The 19,254-nt window shown below is 41.2% G+C and overlaps 1 protein-coding gene across 1 annotated transcript in view; it reads left to right on the forward strand.

Moving 5' to 3' along the window:
• Window positions 1–2,672: 2,672 nt before the first annotated feature.
• The window catches only part of acvr2aa (activin A receptor type 2Aa), a 48,210-nt gene continuing 31,628 nt past the window's right edge, over window positions 2,673–19,254 (forward strand). The window contains 1 exon segment of the mRNA XM_046363099.1: window positions 2,673–3,708. Within this exon segment, the coding sequence (XP_046219055.1) occupies window positions 3,654–3,708 (55 nt within the window). The 5' untranslated portion in view covers window positions 2,673–3,653.

The raw sequence follows: 19,254 nt of genomic DNA on the forward strand, positions 1-19,254 counted from the left end.
CTGATGCTCTCATGCATGTTTCAGTGTTACTTGGCTCGAGGCGAGCATAGAAATAATTTAGCTCGTCTGGTAGCTTGTTGCACTGGGCAGCTGGCGGCTGTGCTTCCCTTTGTAGTCTGTAATAGTTTGCAAGCCCTGACACATCCAACGAGTGTCGGAGCTGGTGTAGTACGATTCAATCTTAGTCCTGTATTGACACTTTGCCTTTTTGATGGTTTGTCAGAGGGCATAGCGGGATTTATTAGAAGCTTCCGGGTTAGAGTCACGCTCCTTGAAAGCGGCAGCTCTACCGTTTAGCTGAGTTCAAATGTTGCATGTAATCCATGGCTTCTGGTTGGGGTATGTACGCACAGTCACTGTGGGGACGACATCATTGATGCACTTATGAAACCAGGGACTGATGTGGTGTAATCCTCAATGTGATATCAAAACAGTCCTGTAGTTTAGCATCTGCTTCATCTGACCACTTTTTTATAGACTGATTCACTGGTGCTTCCTGCTTAAATTTTTGCTTGTAAGCAGGAATCAGGATAGAATTACGGTCAGATTTGCCAAATGGAGGGCGAGGGAGAGCTTTGTACGCGTCTCTGTGTGTGGAGTAAAGGTGGTGTAGAGTTTTTTCCCTCTGGTTGCACATTTAACATGCTGGTAGAAATTAGGTGAAAATGATTTAAATTTCCCTGCATTAAAGTACCCGGCCACTAGGAGCACCGCCTCTGGATGAGCATTTTTCCTGTTTGCTCATGGCCGCATACAGTTCATTGAGTGCGGTCTTAGTGCCAGCATCGGTTTGTGGTGGTAAATAGACAGCTACGAAGAATATAGATGAAAACTCTCTTGATAAATAGTGTAGTCTCCAGCTTATCATGAGATACTCTACCGCAGGCGAGCAAAACCTCGAGACATCCTTAGATATCGAGCACAAGCTGTTGTTTTCAAATATACATAGACCGTCACCCCTCGTCTTACCAGAGACTACTGTTCTATCCGGCCGACACAGTGTTTAACCCACCAGCTGTATGTTATTCGGTGAAACATAAGATATTACCATTTTTAATGTCCGTTGGTAGGATATACGTGCTTGTAGTTTGTCTATTTTGTTATCCAATGATTTTACGTTGGCAAATAGGACTTATGGTAAAGGCGAATTACCCACTCGCCGCCGGATCCTCACAAGGCACCCCGATCTTCATCCTTGATATCTCTGTCTCTTTCTCCTGCTGTCCTGATTTCTGTCCTGATTTCTAGAAGCTATTTTCGGTCATAAGAGACAGTGGCAGAAACATAATGTACAACATAAGTTACAAATAATGTGAAAAAACAAACACAATAGGTTAGGAGACTGGAAAGCAGCAGTCATTCTCTCCAGCGCCATTGCATAACATCACCACCTGTGAGAAAGTTTTTTTTATCTCAACTTCAACTATATTTTTCATTTATCTGTTATTTTACCAGGTAAGTTGACTGAGAACACATTCTCATTTGCAACAACGACCTGGGGAATAGTTACAGGGGATGAATGAGCCAATTGTAAACTGGGATTATTAGGTGACCGTGGTGGTTTGAGAGCCAGATTGGGAATTTTAGCCAAGACACTGGGGTTAACACCCCTACTCTTACAATAAGTGCCATGGGATCTTTAATGACCTCAGAAAGTCAGGACACCTGTTTACGCAGGGCAGGGCAGTGTCCCTGATCACTGCCCTGGAGCATTAGGATATTTTTTTAGACCAGAGGAAAGAGTGCCTCCTACTGGCCCTCCAACACCACTTCCAGCAGCATCTGGTCTCCCATCCAGGAACTGACCAGAAACAACCCTGCTTAGCTTCAGAAGCAAGCCAGCAATGGTTTGCAGGGTGGTATGCTTCTGGAAAATATCATCTAGGTCTTATGAAATATAAAATTCCTAATGTGATAAGTAGATTCTGTAATAATAATGACATAACTCACTCATTGTTTGCGAAAAAATACCTTTCTGAATTGGCCTAGGCCTCCAAAATGGAAGACGGAGTACCACATTAACTAAATTTGGCCTATCATTGATAAAGGGGAATGAGTAAATATACAACATTGTGGTAATTGTTTAGGGAATTACATTAAATATCACTTGTAGGAGGTGTAAACAATAGTCCTAACTTACCTTTGTTTTTGCTTGTTCATTTTGTCCAGCTGTGACCACCAAATTATCTTCATAATAATTCAAGTGCACATAAGTGGTCTTATTAACAGCACAACACTTTTTGCTGACCAAAACCTGACATCTATCAAAAATATTTGAAATGTAAAGACTAGGATAGCTATGAACCCCCACGGCAAAAACACACGCGCCCCATCGCATTATTTGTGATCAAAAGGGGTGGAGTTCTTGTGGGAAACAATTACCAAAACTATAGCTCCTACGGCCTTGTCACAGAAATACAGTCATTGTATTGATCAGGGTATCTTCAGCCATCCCTTCATCGATACCTCTACTCGCGATACACTGGGCGTGTTTATTGTCTGTCAGTCATGGTCACAGAAAGAGAATGCCTAGGATTGGTAGAGCTGTAAAGCTGTGGCGCATAGTGCTATTTTTTCGCTCCCTATTGGCCATTATTGATGTCAGTCAAGACTTTTAGCCGCTTAGTGACAGATGAGTATGGAAAAAAACAAAAACAATCTGTGCAAGCAGCCATCTTGACTACAGTCCGCTCAGGAAGAAGGAATGAGAATTATATCGACTGGAGTCGGTCAAGGAAAACCTCAACATTAAACCAAGAAACCTCGACGAAAGAGACTAGTTACTTCTAACGGATTTATTTAGATTATTTAGTTTGTTCTCCTTTTCGTGAATGCCACACGCCTTGTTGCGTTATTTTCATGTTGTGGACAAACAGAACGCTTGGAATCCACACAGCCTTTGGTAGAATCTCTGGCTAATGTTTTCTCCAGCGTTAACTTTCCTTTGGATTGATCGCACGTGATTTGGGAAAAGAGGAATGTTGTTAGCATGGAGCACGCTTCCTGGAACAATTTTACAAGCATGTATCTTGGTCATTAAGGTGTAATTACACAAACTCTACCCATTGCATTGGAGCTATAACTAGTGAGGTAACCAGTAAGCAATTTTGGCAATCAAAAACTTATGCAAACCATAGCAGTCCAGCTGAAAGGTTATCGCTAGTTAGCTATCTAGTCGGACAGTTGCAACAAAGTAACAGTTTGTGATTATTTTTGCTAGGAGCTACTCTAGGCAATACATTGGTTCTAAAATGCGAAAATGTTGCATTATTGTGTGCGGAATGGATACACCATGCAGCAAGTGCACTAACCAGTAGCCAGACAAGCTATTCGTCGGTGTAATTTGGTATTTTTTTGCAGTAACTTTCTGCTGTATTTAGATCCATTCAAGACAAGTTATTTTTTTCTCCATATGATGCAAGCCATGTCACATCCCACAAGAATACAATAAACACCAAGGACTCTGATGTGGATATTTTAATGCAAACGTTTCTGTGACCCTACTCCATGTTGCTGGCATTGCAGCTCTTTCAATCAGGCAATCATCCGATGCATTTGCTGTAAAAAGGTACTCTGATAGGTTGGACGCTAATCCCTAGGATTTGTGACACCGGGATTTAATCGAAATAAAGGATTTGACATTTGATTTGAAAATGGGAGCAGCAACGAAACTGGCATTCGGAGTCTTTCTCATCTCATTTTCCTCAGGTGGGTATTAGATAGGAAACTGTTTTAAAATATCGACAATTGATTACGTTTTCAGGCATGCAATCAACATATCTTCACACGCATCGATATCACATTGTAGGTCTATGATAATGTTATAGTTTATCCTACTTCGTGCATGACAGAGCCTAGGCTACTGTCCCTGTTTGGTGTTCTCAGTGCTGCGGGTCATATGACGCGGGAACGCGATCGAATGTACAATATAGCTCTTGACACAGGACAGTTTTTCTGAATGGAACTGACTGTACACAATGTCCACTATTAGATTATTTTTAGCCCTATGTTAACATTCTATACAACCATAGCCATTTCTAGCCACTATAGTGAGATCAAATGGAAAGGGAGTTTACGTGGAGGAAGGAGGCAACGTTTGCATCAGATTGTGAGCATCTAGCTGTATATATAATGCATATGGTGCAATGATTAATGCAATGTGTGCTTTGCATGCTATGTCAAAATTGCTACATATTTTATGACAACCTGGACTCGGGGTTAGACGTAACATATTAAAGGTAAATCCGGGACGTAACAATTAGTATGATATGTTACATTTCGTATGATATGTATTGATTCGGTGATGTCCATCATCCATTTAATATATGTTACGAATTACAATTCATATGATATGTTACAAATTGGAATTCATACAATATGTTACGAATTGGAATTTGTAAAATATATGTTACAAATATGGCATATGACAATCCAATTTGTTGTGGCTAACGTTAGCTAGGTGGCTAATGCTAACATTAGCTGGGTGGCTAACGTTAGCAAGGCTAGGAGTTAGGTTAATGGGTTTGGGTTAGCTATCATGTTAAGTAGTTGCTAAAATGCTAAAGTTGCCTGTGATGAGATTCAAACATGCAACCTTTGGGTTGCTAGAAGTTCGCATTATAGGCCCACCCATCCACCCCGACCAAACAGCCTACTTTAATTTTTGCATTACTTTTCATGCGTAAGTTCCAAATATCTCTAATGGTCGCCCCAGTGGGAGTTTTTTAAATTTTTTGTTATTATAATGTCATAATGCACTCAGTTCCAAAATATGATTGTTACACAGCAGGACAGTTAACCCAAGCTGCCCTCATACCAAGGCACACTGCCTGCTAATTACAGGCTAGGTTTCAACTTTTAATTTCAAATGATTTTCTAACCAGTTTTATTTTCTAACAACAGTTTGAATATAGGTGTATTCCGTCTCCTCTTTAATTAATATAGAAGTAGACCATTTCACTGTTGCGGACAATTTACATATGAGGCTTTACTGAGTTGGATAAACTTTTTCCTCCCTGTCACATTTTCCGGCTGGTGCTGGCATTGCCTTCACTACTAATAACAACTTCGAACATCTGTGCGTTCCTTTCAAAGTAAGTGCCTTATTACGTTATCATTTTAGTTTCTGTATATCGTGTTGTCGTTTCTACTGTAGCATACCGTATGTACAGTTGAAGTCGGAAGTTTACATACACTTAGGTTGGAGTCATGAAAACAAGTGTTTCAACCAATCCACAAATTTGTTGTTAACAAACTATAGTTTTGGCAAGTCAGTTAGGATATCTACTTTGTGTATAACACAAGTAATTTTTTCAACAATTTTTTACAGACAGATTATTTGACTTATTTTTCACTGTATCACAATTCCTGTGGGTCTGAAGTTTACATAAGTTGACTGCTTTTAAACAGCTTGGAAAATTCTAGGAAATTATGTCTTGGCTCATTTACATTATTTGAGTCAATTGGGGGTGTACCTGTATTTCAAGGCCTATCTTCAAACTCAGTGCCTCTTTGCTTGACATCATGGGAAAATCAAAAGAAATCAGCCAAGACCTCAGAAAACAATTGTAGACCTCCACAAGTCTGGTTCATCCATGGGAGCAATTTCCAAATGCCTGAAGGTACCACATTCATCTGTACAAACAATAGTGTGCAAGTATAAACACCAACACTCAGCAAGGAGAAGCCACTGCTCCAAAACCGCCATTAAAACAAGCCAGACTATGGTTTGCAACTGCACATGGGGACAAAGATCATACTTTTTGGAGAAATGTCCTCTGGTCTGATGAAACAAAAAATAGAACTGTTTGGCCATAATGACCATCGTTTTGTTCGGAGGAAATTGGGGGAGGCTTGCAAGCCGAAGTACACCATTCCAACCGTAAAGCACGGGGGTGGCAACATCTTGTTGTGGGGGTGCTTTGCTGCAGGAGGGGCTGGTACACTTCACAAAATAGATGGCATCATGTAGGGAGGAAAATTATGTGGCTATATTGACGCAACATCTCAAGACATCAGTCAGGGAGTTACAGCTTGGTCGCAAATGGGTCTTCCAAATGTACAATGACCCCAGCCTGCTTCCAAAGTTGTGGCAAAATGGCTTAAGGACAACAAAGTCAAGGTATTGGAGTGGCCATCACAAAGCCCTGACCACAATCCTATAGAAAATTTGTGGGCAGAACTGAAAAAGCGTGTGCGAGCAAGGAGGCCTACAAACCTGACTCATTTACACCAGCTCTGTCAGGAGGAATGGGCCAAAATTCACCCAATTTATTGTGGGAAGCTTGTGGAAGGCTACCCGAAACATTTGACCAAAGTTAAACAATTTAAAGGCAATACTACCAAATACTAATTGAGTGTATGTAAACTTCTGACCCACTGGGAATGTGATGAAAGAAATAAAAGCTTTAAGAAATAATTCTCTCTACTATTATTTTGACATTTCACATTCTTAAAATAAAGTGGTGATCCTAACTGACCTAAGAAAAGGGAATATTTACTCTGATTAACTGTCAGGAATTGTGAAAATCTGAGTTTAAATGTATTTGGCTCAGGTGTATGTGAACTTCATGCATTCCGATTCTTGAATAGATTGTAATTGGACACATGATGTGTGTAAAATACTTTTATGAAGTTTGTACTGATTATGATGAGCTAATGCTAAGCTAATTGCAAGCTATGTGTGGCACCATTTTTGTTGACATCATACAATTCATTCTGGTTGTCACGTAATCTTTGCGACCAAAGATGTTATAACAAAATGAGGTGAAGTGATGGTTTGCTTCTCTTTCGAGTAAATTTCCGGAAGTGAATGGTGGAAGTGAATGATGGTAGACGACACTCCCCCCATCAACATGCATACTGCAAACTAGAGGTCGACCGACTATGATTTTTCAACACCGATACCGATTATTGGAGGACCAAAAAGGCCAATACCGATTAAATCGGCTGATTTTGATTTATTTATTTGTAATAATGACAATTACAACAATACTGAATGAACACTTATTTTAACTTAATATAATACATCAATAAAATCAATTTAGCCTCAAGTAAATAATGAAACATGTTCAATTTGGTTTAAATAATGCAAAAACAAAGTGTTGGAGAAGAAAGTAAAAGTGCAATATGTGCTATGTAAGAAAGCTAACATTTCAGTTCCTTGCTCAGGACATATGAAAGCTGGTGGTTCCTTTTAACATGAGTCTTCAATATTCCCAGGTAAGAAGTTTTAGGTTGTAGTTATTATAGGAATTATAGGACTATTTCCCTCTATACCATTTGTATTTCATTAACCTTTGACTATTGGATGTTCTTATAGGCACTTTAGTATTGCCAGTGTAACAGTATAGCTTCCGTCCCTCTCCTCGCTCCTCCCTGGGCTCGAACCAGCAACACAACGACAACAGCCACCATCAAAGCAGCGTTACCCATGCAGAGCAAGGGGAACAACTACTAGAAGGCTCAGAGCGAGTGACGTTTGAAGCGCTATTAGCGGGTGCTAACTAGCGAGCCATTTCACTTCGGGTTACACCAGCCTCATCTCGGGAGTTGATAGGCTTGAAGCTATAAACAGCGCAATGCTTGACGCACAACGAAGAGCTGCTGGCAAAACGCACGAAAGTGCTGTTTGAATGACTGTTTACTCGCCTGCTTCTGCCTACCACCGCTCAGTCAGATACTTAGATACTTGTATGCTTGTATGCTCAGTCAGATTATATGCAACGCAGGACACGCTAGATAATATCTAGTAATATCATCAACCATGTGTAGTTAACTGGTGATTATGATTGATTGTTTTTTCTAAGATAAGTTTAATGCTAGCTAGCAACTTACCTTGGCTTACTGCATTTGCGTAACAGGCAGTCAGTCTCCTTGTGGAGTGCAACGAGAGAGAGGCAGGTCGTTAATTGCGTTGGACTAGTTAACTGTAAAGTTGCAAGATTGGGTCTCTCGAGCTGACAAGGTGAAAATCTGTCGTTCTGCCCCTGAACAAGGCAGTTAACCCACCGTTAACCCAAGGTATATTATATAAAAATTAAAAAACTGCAAATCGGCGCCCCAAAAATACAGAGTTCCGATTGTTATGAAAACTTGAAATAGGCCCTAATTAATTGGCCATTCCGATTAATCGGTCGACCTCTACTGCAAACCTCATGTTATTGGTTGACCTCATTGGTTGACGTGAAAAAACAAACATGGCGGCGCGCACTACCCATCGATTTTTATAAAGTGTTTTACTAAATTATTTAGGTCACTGGTGAAGTGACCTGTGATGTGATTAATTGTAAATAGTAATTGCTATTAGCTAACTCATATTATGGTTTCTGTCAGCCGAAAGTTAGCTAAATATGACCGCTTGTGTTAGGTCACTCTTACTTCAGTTGGCGCTATGACTAATGTAGCCCACATTTTCTGGGTTTGGATGAGAATTGTGTTATGCTGTTGTTTCTTCTGTGAATGTCTGACCATTGCATCCAAAAATAAACTGCTCGCATTGAGGATATAACGTTGTAAATACTGTTTGTGCAAAAAAATGTCTGAAAAAACAGTGTCCTGTTCAAACGCTGACTGTTGCATCAATCGTAACTGGACTTTCTAAATAAGTGTTCTAATCACATCGCTTTGAGCGCACGCTGCAGGGACCACTGTAGAATGATCACACCTGTGTGTTCCTACATGTCAAAGGGTTAAGTAACCGGTCTCGTGTAACCATACCAAACGTAACACATCATACTAATTTACATTTACATTTACATTTAAGTCATTTAGCAGACGCTCTTATCCAGAGCGACTTACAAATTGGTGCATTCACCTTATGACATCCAGTGGAACAACCACTTTACAATAGTGCATCTAAATATTTTAAGGGGGGGGGGTGAGAAGGATTACTTTATCCTATCCTAGGTATTCCTTAAAGAGGTGGGGTTTCAGGTGTCTCCGGAAGGTGGTGATTGACTCCGCTGTCCTGGCGTCGTGAGGGAGTTTGTTCCACCATTGGGGAGCCAGAGCAGCGAACAGTTTTGACTGAGCTGAGCGGGAACTGTACTTCCTCAGTGGTAGGGAGGCGAGCAGGCCAGAGGTGGATGAACGCAGTGCCCTTATTTGGGTGTAGGGCCTGATCAGAGCCTGGAGGTACTGAGGTGCCGTTCCCCTCACAGCTCCGTAGGCAAGCACCATGGTCTTGTAGCGGATGCGAGCTTCAACTGGAAGCCAGTGGAGAGAGCGGAGGAGCGGGGTGACGTGAGAGAACTTGGGAAGGTTGAACACTAGACGGGCTGCGGCGTTCTGGATGAGTTGTAGGGGTTTAATGGCACAGGCAGGGAGCCCAGCCAACAGCGAGTTGCAGTAATCCAGACGGGAGATGACAAGTGCCTGGATTAGGACCTGCGCCGCTTCCTGTGTGAGGCAGGGTCGTACTCTGCGGATGTTGTAGAGCATGAACCTACAGGAACGGGCCACCGCCTTGATGTTAGTTGAGAACGACAGTTTGTTGTCCAGGATCACGCCAAGGTTCTTAGCGCTCTGGGAGGAGGACACAATGGAGTTGTCAACCGTGATGGCGAGATCATGGAACGGGCAGTCCTTCCCCGGGAGGAAGAGCAGCTCCGTCTTGCCGAAGTTCAGCTTGAGGTGGTGATCCGTCATCCACACTGATATGTCTGCCAGACATGCAGAGATGCGATTCGCCACCTGGTCATCAGAAGGGGAAAATTTGAGTGTCCCGGATTTACATTTGCTATGTTACGTCTAGTCTATGAGACCAGTCTTTTTATTCAGGAAGATTGTTAATGTGAGAATCCCCTCCACTAGATTATTTGAGTATTTCTGTGATGTAAGAACAAAATGAGGCTATATTTTACCGTATTTTGGTTGTTGATGTTTCAGTATAGGTTTGCTTATGAAGTGATTCTGACCTGGGCTCTGAAATCACAGTTGTATTGCCTGGATATTTTCTTATGTAGATAGGTACAGGTAAAATAAAGGAAATGCTTGACTAAATGAGGGATATAAAGTATATTAAGAGCAGCTGCTTCCACACAGGTGTGGTTCCTGAGTATATTAAGCAATTAACATCCAATCATGCTTAGGTTCATGTATAAACATGTGCCCAGTTGCCCATTATTTTGTCAACCATGGCTAGAAGAGATCTCAGTGACTTTGAAAGAGGGATCTCAGTGACTCTCAAAGGATCATAGGGGGTTTAAAGGGTGTGTTTCAGTCACCAGATCTCAACTAAATTGAACACTTATGGGAGATTCTGGAGCGGCACCTGAAACAGTGTCTTCCACCACCATCAACAAAACACCAAATGATTGAATTTCCCATGAAAGAAAGGTGTCGCATCCCTCCAATAGAGTTCCAGACACTTGTAGAATCTATGCCAGGCGCATTGAAGTTATTCTGGTGGCTCGTGGTGGCCGATCGCCCTGTTAAGACACTTTCTGTTGGTGTTTAATTGATTTTGGCAGTTACCTATACGTTCATGCATAGATACTGTATGGCATGTTATTTGCCTATCGTTATGCAAAGGCCTATATAATGATATGTTGTACAGTAGATTTCACTTTTGTTTTCTTTAACTGAACAACAACACAGATACTTCTTTTTCCGTTACATCCAAAAGAAAGCAGTTAGTTTGACAAAAATATGTTTTTAGATATTCCTTGTTGGCACTCCGTGTGTGTGTGTATGTGTGTGTGTGTGTGGCGGTTTTGTTTGAAACAAGGCAAATGCTGCTGGCATCTGCCCTGAGAGACATATGTCCTTAACACTCTGCACTCCAAAAAAACTCATTTGCACAGAGCAAGGAGAGGTGGGGGGCAAAGACTCAAGTCATCTCCTGAGTCAAAGCTTCATTTCATCTCCTGAGACAAAGCTTAATTTCCTTAGTATTAGGCAGAGTGCAGTCAGTGCATAGTAAACAGGGCCTAGCTAGGCCACATAACAGATGAGATTGAACTAAAGCAATCTACTCGCTTTACCTGAATGGGTTTCCCCCAAGCAGGACTTTGACCTCAACAGAGGGTAAATGTCAGTTACACAAACACCTCACCTCAATGCTACTTGATCCGCACCTGGCACACCGTCATGGCGGAGCTATGTTGATGTTATTTTGAGGAAGTGGTAAGTTTCATTGCTCGATTGCCTGGGTCGCAACGTTCTGCAGGTTGCAGATAGAAATATCACGAATAGAGCAGCTGACATATGTTCTACATAATATAGGCCTATTCCTGTCTGAACACTTCACAACACTGTGTCCTACTGATCACATCCCTTAAGTATAATGCTAGCGGTTTTGGAATTTTGGTGGCATGTTGATAGGAAAGGCCCCATGCAAAGGTTGTGGCATGGGCAGATTGCTTGTGCAAAGGATACCATAGCTGGATGAGTGCCTGGAGAACGGTTAATTACACTGCCCCTGTATCTTTTAAACTAGTTGTACATTTGATTGGAGGGAAGGAAGAGAATGTCTGCTGGGTTGTTGTCACACTTTCAAAGAAACTCTCTTGTCTGTTGAATTATGTCTTAATTTGCCAGTTTCTCAGAATTAAGTCCAGAATTAAATGTTTTGTTAAAAAGTAGTAAGGGAGTGCACGCACACATACTTTCTCACTTTCTCTCTCTTTCTCTATACAGGCTTATATCTATAGGCCTACGTCTCACACACTCACACACACACATCATGAAATACACCAACTAGACTATGGTGTGTTAAGTCATAATGCGTGTTCAAAGGTTTGCCAGAAAGGCCATGTTTATGGGCATTACCTGCTTTGCCCATAGGCATGTCAGACTAAGGCCAATGGGGCCCAGTCACACACAGCTGGCTCTGGATGGGGAGCCAGTCTGCGTCCCATATGGAACCGTATCCCTACTCCAAATGTGACCTTTTGACCTGGTCAAAAGTAGTGCACTATATATCGATTAGGGTGATATGTACATTGTAGTCTATAGAGGATTAGGGTGTGTTGTTTCCCTTTGGGGCTCAACATATGTTCTTATCTGTCAGTTGTACAACAAATAGGTTGTTGTTAATATTTGGTAAAAACTCAATTGGCATTTAAGGGGTTGGCTATGTTTTGTCATAGATAAGTTGTTATCCCCTTTGTTCTCCTGAAGTAGACCTAGACCGAGCAGACTTTTCAACAAATTTAGGCTTACCCAACCAAACTCTATGCACCATTGGGCTAACAACCAAGCAACGGGCATAGAAATTGAACTAGTTGTTATATTCTGAAGTGCTGTGACCAGCGTGTTTTTCTATGCAGAAAAGGTCCATTTCACTCATAGGCCTCCACTGTTTCATATGTAAATTTGATTCTGTATTGTACAACAAAAGCCCCAAAATCCTGCCCTCTCCTCTATCTTGAATTTTAAGCAGTTCCTCTCTTCGACTACAATTATCGCATTAGTCTACCCTTAGTGGCTCTTACAAGAGGGGCCCCTCAAAAGAGCGGAGTTAGAATGTGTACTGCTCATTACCAAAGGTTCTCTGGTCACATTAGGCAGCAACGCCCCTCATTGTGACGGCCTAACCTTGAATCCTGAGCAGGGGAATGGAGCAGCACCCCATTCCATTTATTGTTGCCTCCAAGCTAATGATCAAACAAAGTTCACCAGCCAGAAACAAGCTACAGTAGAGACAAGCTACGTTAGAGACTAGCTGCAGTAGAAACAAGCTAAGGCCTCCTTAAGCTACAGTAGAAAATGGTCTTCACAAAGATTCTGGGCATGAAACCAGCGACATACCTAGGGTTGAAAAAGTCTGGTAACTTTCCCCAAGTTCCCAGGTTTGACAGAAATCCTGGCTGGATAATTCCCGGAATTGGGATGGCATAAACAGGAAAACTGGAATTCTCCAACCAGGATTTCTGGAAAGTTACCGGAATTTTGCAACCTTACACATACCATATTTGTCCGTCTCCCCTTAGTGTCCCCCTCTGTAGGGTGATATTAGGTTGATCTCCTGCATCTTTCTACCCTTTACTGTCAGGTGTAACTCTGTGTACTGCACTGTACCTCACCATAATTACAGAAAGGTCTTTCCACCCCCATGTGCTCGCTATCCAAATATAATCTCTCTATGTGACCTGCCTCAACATGATTCATTAATGGCTCTCTGATGGAAGTTTGTCTGCCTCCGTATCACATATACCACCATAGAACCCCCATCTTGCGGTTAGATCGCTTCCTGGGGTTTGTTTGCTCTCTCCCTTTTCTCAAGAGTTTTAAAACTCAAAAAAATACCCACCGTATATCAGGTAGTGATCTCCAAAAGGGACGCTTGTCCGACAAAAGACCTGGCCTCTCAGTCAACAAAACGAACCACCATCCCACTCGTAGCATGCTAAAGAGTTGCCATAACAAATAGCAGACAGCGGTACGGGACCGGTTTGTTTGTTGTTTCTTCAGATCATTATCAGAACTCTTACAGTGTGCTCTGTGGGACAGCACTCGCTCGATGCAATCGACTGCGGATTTCACAAATGAAAAAGGTGCATGGATGACTTTTCTACAACTGGTTTGTTGACCTTTCTTTTAACACAGGTTCCATAACCGGATAAATACTTTGACCTCAAATTGGATTGTCTGACTTTTTTATTATCTTGCAGTGCTCACTGAGGTGGATTACAGAAACCAAGATGGTGTTGCAGGCCATAGCACTGTGCTTGAATGAATTATTTACATTCAACAGTTGTAACGGTGAAGTCAAAATTGTTCACTTTAAAAGGGCAAATGATTTGGAAATCATACAAATGCCTTGTTTCCCCATGGTTTGCTCCTCCATGCTCCTGTTGTTCCTCCTGTCAGAGAGAACATTCTGTTCTCATCTGTACTTAGAATAAGGCCCAAAGGAGCATGGAATTTAAAGCACTCATCAGACTCAACCTGCAGCCACCCATGGCACACACTGGGACCAAATGTAACACAACAGTTGGAGAAAACTTTCCTGTGTTTCTATGGAGAAGTGCTTTATGGTTTGGCATTCCAGGCTCATTTCACAAGAGGGAGTTTGATGTGACTCAAACTTAACTTTAGGGTACTTAACTCTATGGACTGCACTGGAGTAGCAATTACAGTCAATCATTATGCTAGTAATTAGCCCACCAACAGGTATGAAAGTGTCAAAGGGGTACTTACCCCAAACCCCCCATAATCAGCTGTCAGACTTTGGCATCCCGCCCTGTGTGTGTAAAGTCTGGGACCCCTTTAATAACAACAGGGTGCTGTTTTGAAAGGCCTCCAAAACTAAGCACAATAATACACACACAGAGACAAAGAGACACACACACAACTGCATATCCTGGAAATGCGGAGCCACAGAATATACACAGAAAGACAAAGAAATTGTCAAACTCGAATAGACGGAAAAGATCCCCCCCTCTCTGAAAACAAATGGCCCGTTCTAAACCCCATGTTGTTCATCAGACACAAAGACTGCAGACTGCAGGCCCATTCATTCATACTGTAAAACAGCTAAACACAGTGATGAAGTCAGATCCCTTAATCCTGGCTGGAATGTCTGTCCAGCTCCGGCACCCTCATTGGTCTCAGCACCAGTTTGCTGCTTATCACCAACTGCAAACAAATGTGATGTTGTGGACTCTAAAAGAAATCAGGGGGAAACAATCCAATTTTCACCTGAAAACAGTCCTGTTTTGTTACAGTTTACTTTGATAAACTATTTGGCCCCTTGTTTGTTCCCAGGAGTAACAATTAGGCCTAAATGTTCAGAAATGAGGTGAGTGCTATTCATGCAAATGCCATGATATTAATTGAAACTTTACTAGGGTGAAGAAAGAATGCACAAGTACTACACAGACTTCCATGTAGCCTACTTGTTTGGGTCGTTCCACCATTTCGGTCCCTTTTGAGATCTGTAGAAAAACAACTTTAGATTTCACCTAATTTTAACATTCTGTCAAAGAGCACGTTAAACTTAATAAAAATACAAAAAAACATGTTTTCCCATCTCAAGACGTTAAATTAAAAAAATACTATAAATAGTGCCTATTAACCTTTTCACCCAACAAACGGGTGTGATCATTCTACAGTGGTCCCTGCTCCTGCTGCGTATGCTCAAACTGGTGTGATTATTTAGAACGTCCAGTTTCGATTGACGCAACAATCAGCATTTGAGCTGGCCACACTGTTTTTTTCACAGAAACATTTTGCACAAACACAGTCCTTACATAGTTATGTCCAGAATGTGACCAGTTTATTTTTGGATACAATGTTCAGAGAAGTAGCTGTCATCCAAACACAATCATCCAAACCGGAAAATGTTACATTTGTCCTAACAATAACTGAGGAAAGATTGACGTAACACAAGTGGCCATATTTTAATTCTCGGCTGACAGAAACTAAAATATGAATTAGCTAATAGCAATTACTATTTATAATTAATCACATAACGGGTGAGCTCACCATTGATCGAAATAATTGAGTAAAACACTTTCTAGAAATCGAAAGTAATCCGACGATGGGGTAGTTTGTGCGCGCCACCATGTTTTTTTTTCTTCGCATCAACCAAAGATGAGAGTAGACAAGATGAGTTTTATCTGTTTATGGTATGCATGTTGAAGGGGGTGTGTCGTCTACGATCATTCACTTCCCTTCATTCACTTCCGGAAGTTTACCCTAAAGATGAGTGAACCATACCTTCACCTCATTATAACATATTTGGTCTGACAGATGTTTACGTAACACCTAGAATGCATTGTATAATGTTAACAAACATGGCACCACACATACACAGCTGGCAAATAGCTTAGCAGTAGCTCATTATCATCAGTACAACCTTCAAAAAAGTATTTTACATACATGCATACTGTATGCGCCAACGACAACACGATATACAGAAAATAAGGAACTTGCCTTGTATGTTGTAAAAGCGTTACATGGTTGCTTCCCGTATCATTTGCATAGTGCAGAAAATACCCGAGAGTTCAGGGGCCTTGCTTTAACAAAGTTAACCATTTTCACTGTAGTGTCCAAAACGTCTTTCCAGCTGTCAGACATTCCCTTGGCAGCAAGAGCCTCTCGGTGGATGCTGCAGTGTACCCAAGTGGCATGGGAGCAACTTCTTGCACGCGCGTTACCACTCCACTATGTCTCCCTGTCATGGCTTTTGCGCCATCAGTACAGATACCAACATGAGCAGCAGCTACGCTCGGCTGCTTGGCTGCATACGGACCGTTAGGGGAATTCCCACGAGAGAGTAATGGTTAATGTGATTGGATGTTATTTATTTGACTAGGCTACCTGTATTTGACATTGTGTTGTTATTATTTCGCTGAACACTAGATGGTTTAATTGTATTTTTGGCAGTGAAATGAGGCTACTCGGGCGAGAGAAAAAAACTCACCCAAATGTATAGCTCCATTGGAAAATATAAATGGACTGTTTGAAAATGTGAAGGAGAAAAAATTGCAACCAGGAAATGGCTGAGCAATTTCTGCATAATGTACCTTTTTAAAGCTAGTTTCCTGTAAATCCACACCTTTTGTCATAGGGCTGAGAAAATAATTGCACCTTCAAAGCAAATGTTTTGCAATTCTACACCATGGGGCTGAGAGACAATTTGCTTTTTTAATGCTAATTTAATGAAATGATACACATTTTTACCATGGGTTATGCATTGTTCCAATGCGATCTGAGTGACTCAAACATTATAACAAAATCAGTGGGGGCCCCATAACATTCAATTTTTTGAATTTTTGATTCTAACTATACTGACTATACCGTTTTTATTTTGGTGATTGTTAATTCTCAAAGATTATCTTCTTTAAAAATAGACTGTTCCTTTTTCTACATGCTTCATATCTGGATTTAGGTGTTTAAGTTTAAATAGAAAACGTTTTGCCACACCCCCCCCAAAAAATGTCTCCATTATTATTTTCTTAATTTTTTGTAATTATGTTTTTTTTGCAGTGGCACCCCCGATTTAGAAGCAGCGGTGCGCTGCTGCTAAATGCATATAGGGGAAACACTGTTTAAAATGCTGTTAAAATTCAATATTGATGTTGCACAATTTCTGTTAGGGGACTCAAAAGGCACTGATTTTGTGGAACAACCAACATAGCCTAGGCCAAATGTTATAGTTGATGAGGTTATCAAAGCCATAAGATGGGGCGGCTGATATCCTAGTGTTTAGAGCATTGGGCCAGTAACCGAAAGGTTGTGAAATCGAATCCCAGAGCTGACATGGTAAAAATCTGCTGTTCTACCCCTGAACAGGGCAGTTCAGCTACTGTTCCTAGGTCATCATTGTAAATAAGAATTTGTTCTTAACCGACTTGCCTAGTAAAAATAAAGGTCAAAATAAGATGAGTCATCTATTTTGATATCAGTAGTTGATTGTATGTGTGGATCTCTAAATACAAGCTATATTTATAACTGCACTTGTTTCACGTCCATGGGAGGAGTAGAGTGCCTGTTACACCCTGTGGAGATGGAGCACAAGAGAAAGTATCTTTGCTCCCCCCTTTGGCATAATTTCAAATCACATCCCCCTCCCACTTAATCCGGGTTGCCCAGCCTGCGCTGGAATGGACAAGATAATCAGAGGAGTCTGCCACAGACTTGATGAGCTGGCAAAGTTTTTTTTAAGCCATCTTGGTTGTGCCACCAAATCTGAGGAAAATGCCTACAGTATGACTCTTCAGTTGTTTAGAACCGGCACTTGGGCATTCTAATTGCATTGCTGTAGTTTTCAATTAGGGTTTTGAAAGATTATTTAGATATTCTGTCGACTTCCTGTTCGGACCAATGGATTAACCCCTAGTAAACCTGCTGCTTGTGATGAGGGCCAAATATTTTGAGGAGTATAGTATACAGCAGCTCCTATGATGGAAGAAGGTTTAGGCTAGGGGTTGTCTAGAGTGAGTCTATTCAAGCCTATTTGAGATTGTCAAGATGGAATGATGTTTATGTGTTGGCTCCCCGTCCATACAACATTGTCAAAGGTCCTGCCCAATCCAACTATCCCCCAGTAGTCAATAGACAAACTGACTTTTGAACAGGGCCCTTTTGTGATTTGTGCTGGCCCAGATCTGTAATCATGGTATTGGGGCTTCGACGAATGATGTGCATCTTCGGCTGTGCCTTCCTCCTCCTCCACCAGGCATGGATGTGACAGTAATTCCGGCAGATTCCCTGTAATCCTGATAATGGCGATTTGTGTCTCCGGAACTAATCCCCTGGATTTATCCCCACGAGGGGCAATTAGCAAATTAATTCCCCCCAAAAATAATTTTCTTCATCCATCCAGTCAGACACACCACAGCACCATTGGTTTTTTAAAGAGGCATTATGCTGTTTTTATTGTATCGTTTACACTTTTATGAATATGAATTAGGAAAATGGGTCTCTTCTTTGACTAGGGCCATGACTGAGTAATGAATTTGATGTGTTCAATGTAAGCAAAATGTCTTCATGTGGGCTATTTTGGAATGCATACAGTCAGTTAGAGATGGGCATTTGAATTGAATAATATATATATTTTTTTGGGGGGGGGTAGTCACACAAAAAAGACAAATGCCACAGGGTGCTATACCGCTATAACAGTAGCCTAGGCTAACAGCAACAGTGAAAGAGAAGTCTGATGTTTGCCATCATAAAACTGATTCTGTTTCAACATTTTTTGATGAGTGTTTTGTATTGATCTGTGTCAGGTCATGTGGACCTTCCGTTGGTGTACGCCTGTAGGCTAATCGCTGAGGTGGGGAAAATAGCATACTGTTGTCAGGGCTGACTGGAGGGCTACATGCAGTATGATAGTAAAATGCCTTTTTATATAAAATGCAACCCATAACCTATAGCCCATGAGAGAAAATTTGCTTGAAAAATCAAACAAATCACTTTGTCCGTCCCCAGAACTATAGGCTACATTTACTGTATACATCTGAAAACATTCTGAAAACAATATCAAAGCCACATAACGTCTGAAGCAGCAGTAGCTCAATGCACCGTAGGCTACATAGCTAAACACTACATTCAAATACAAGTTTGTTGTTTTATTAAAAGGTCCAATGCAGCCATGTTTATCTCAATATCAAATGATTTCTGGGTAACAATTAAGTACTTTACTGTAATTGTTTTCAATTAAAATGGTAATATATATTTTTTTAAAGCTTCTTAGCTAAATGCAATTTCTCATGCAAGAATTTTGCTAGGGGTGGTTTGAGACAGAGGCCTGTCTCAAATGTGTAATCTGCAAACTAGCTGTTTTTGGCAGAGAGGAGGGCA

This window comes from Oncorhynchus gorbuscha, linkage group LG09 (genome assembly GCF_021184085.1).
Source record: "Oncorhynchus gorbuscha isolate QuinsamMale2020 ecotype Even-year linkage group LG09, OgorEven_v1.0, whole genome shotgun sequence".
In the NCBI taxonomy this organism is placed as follows: Eukaryota; Metazoa; Chordata; class Actinopteri; order Salmoniformes; family Salmonidae; genus Oncorhynchus; species Oncorhynchus gorbuscha.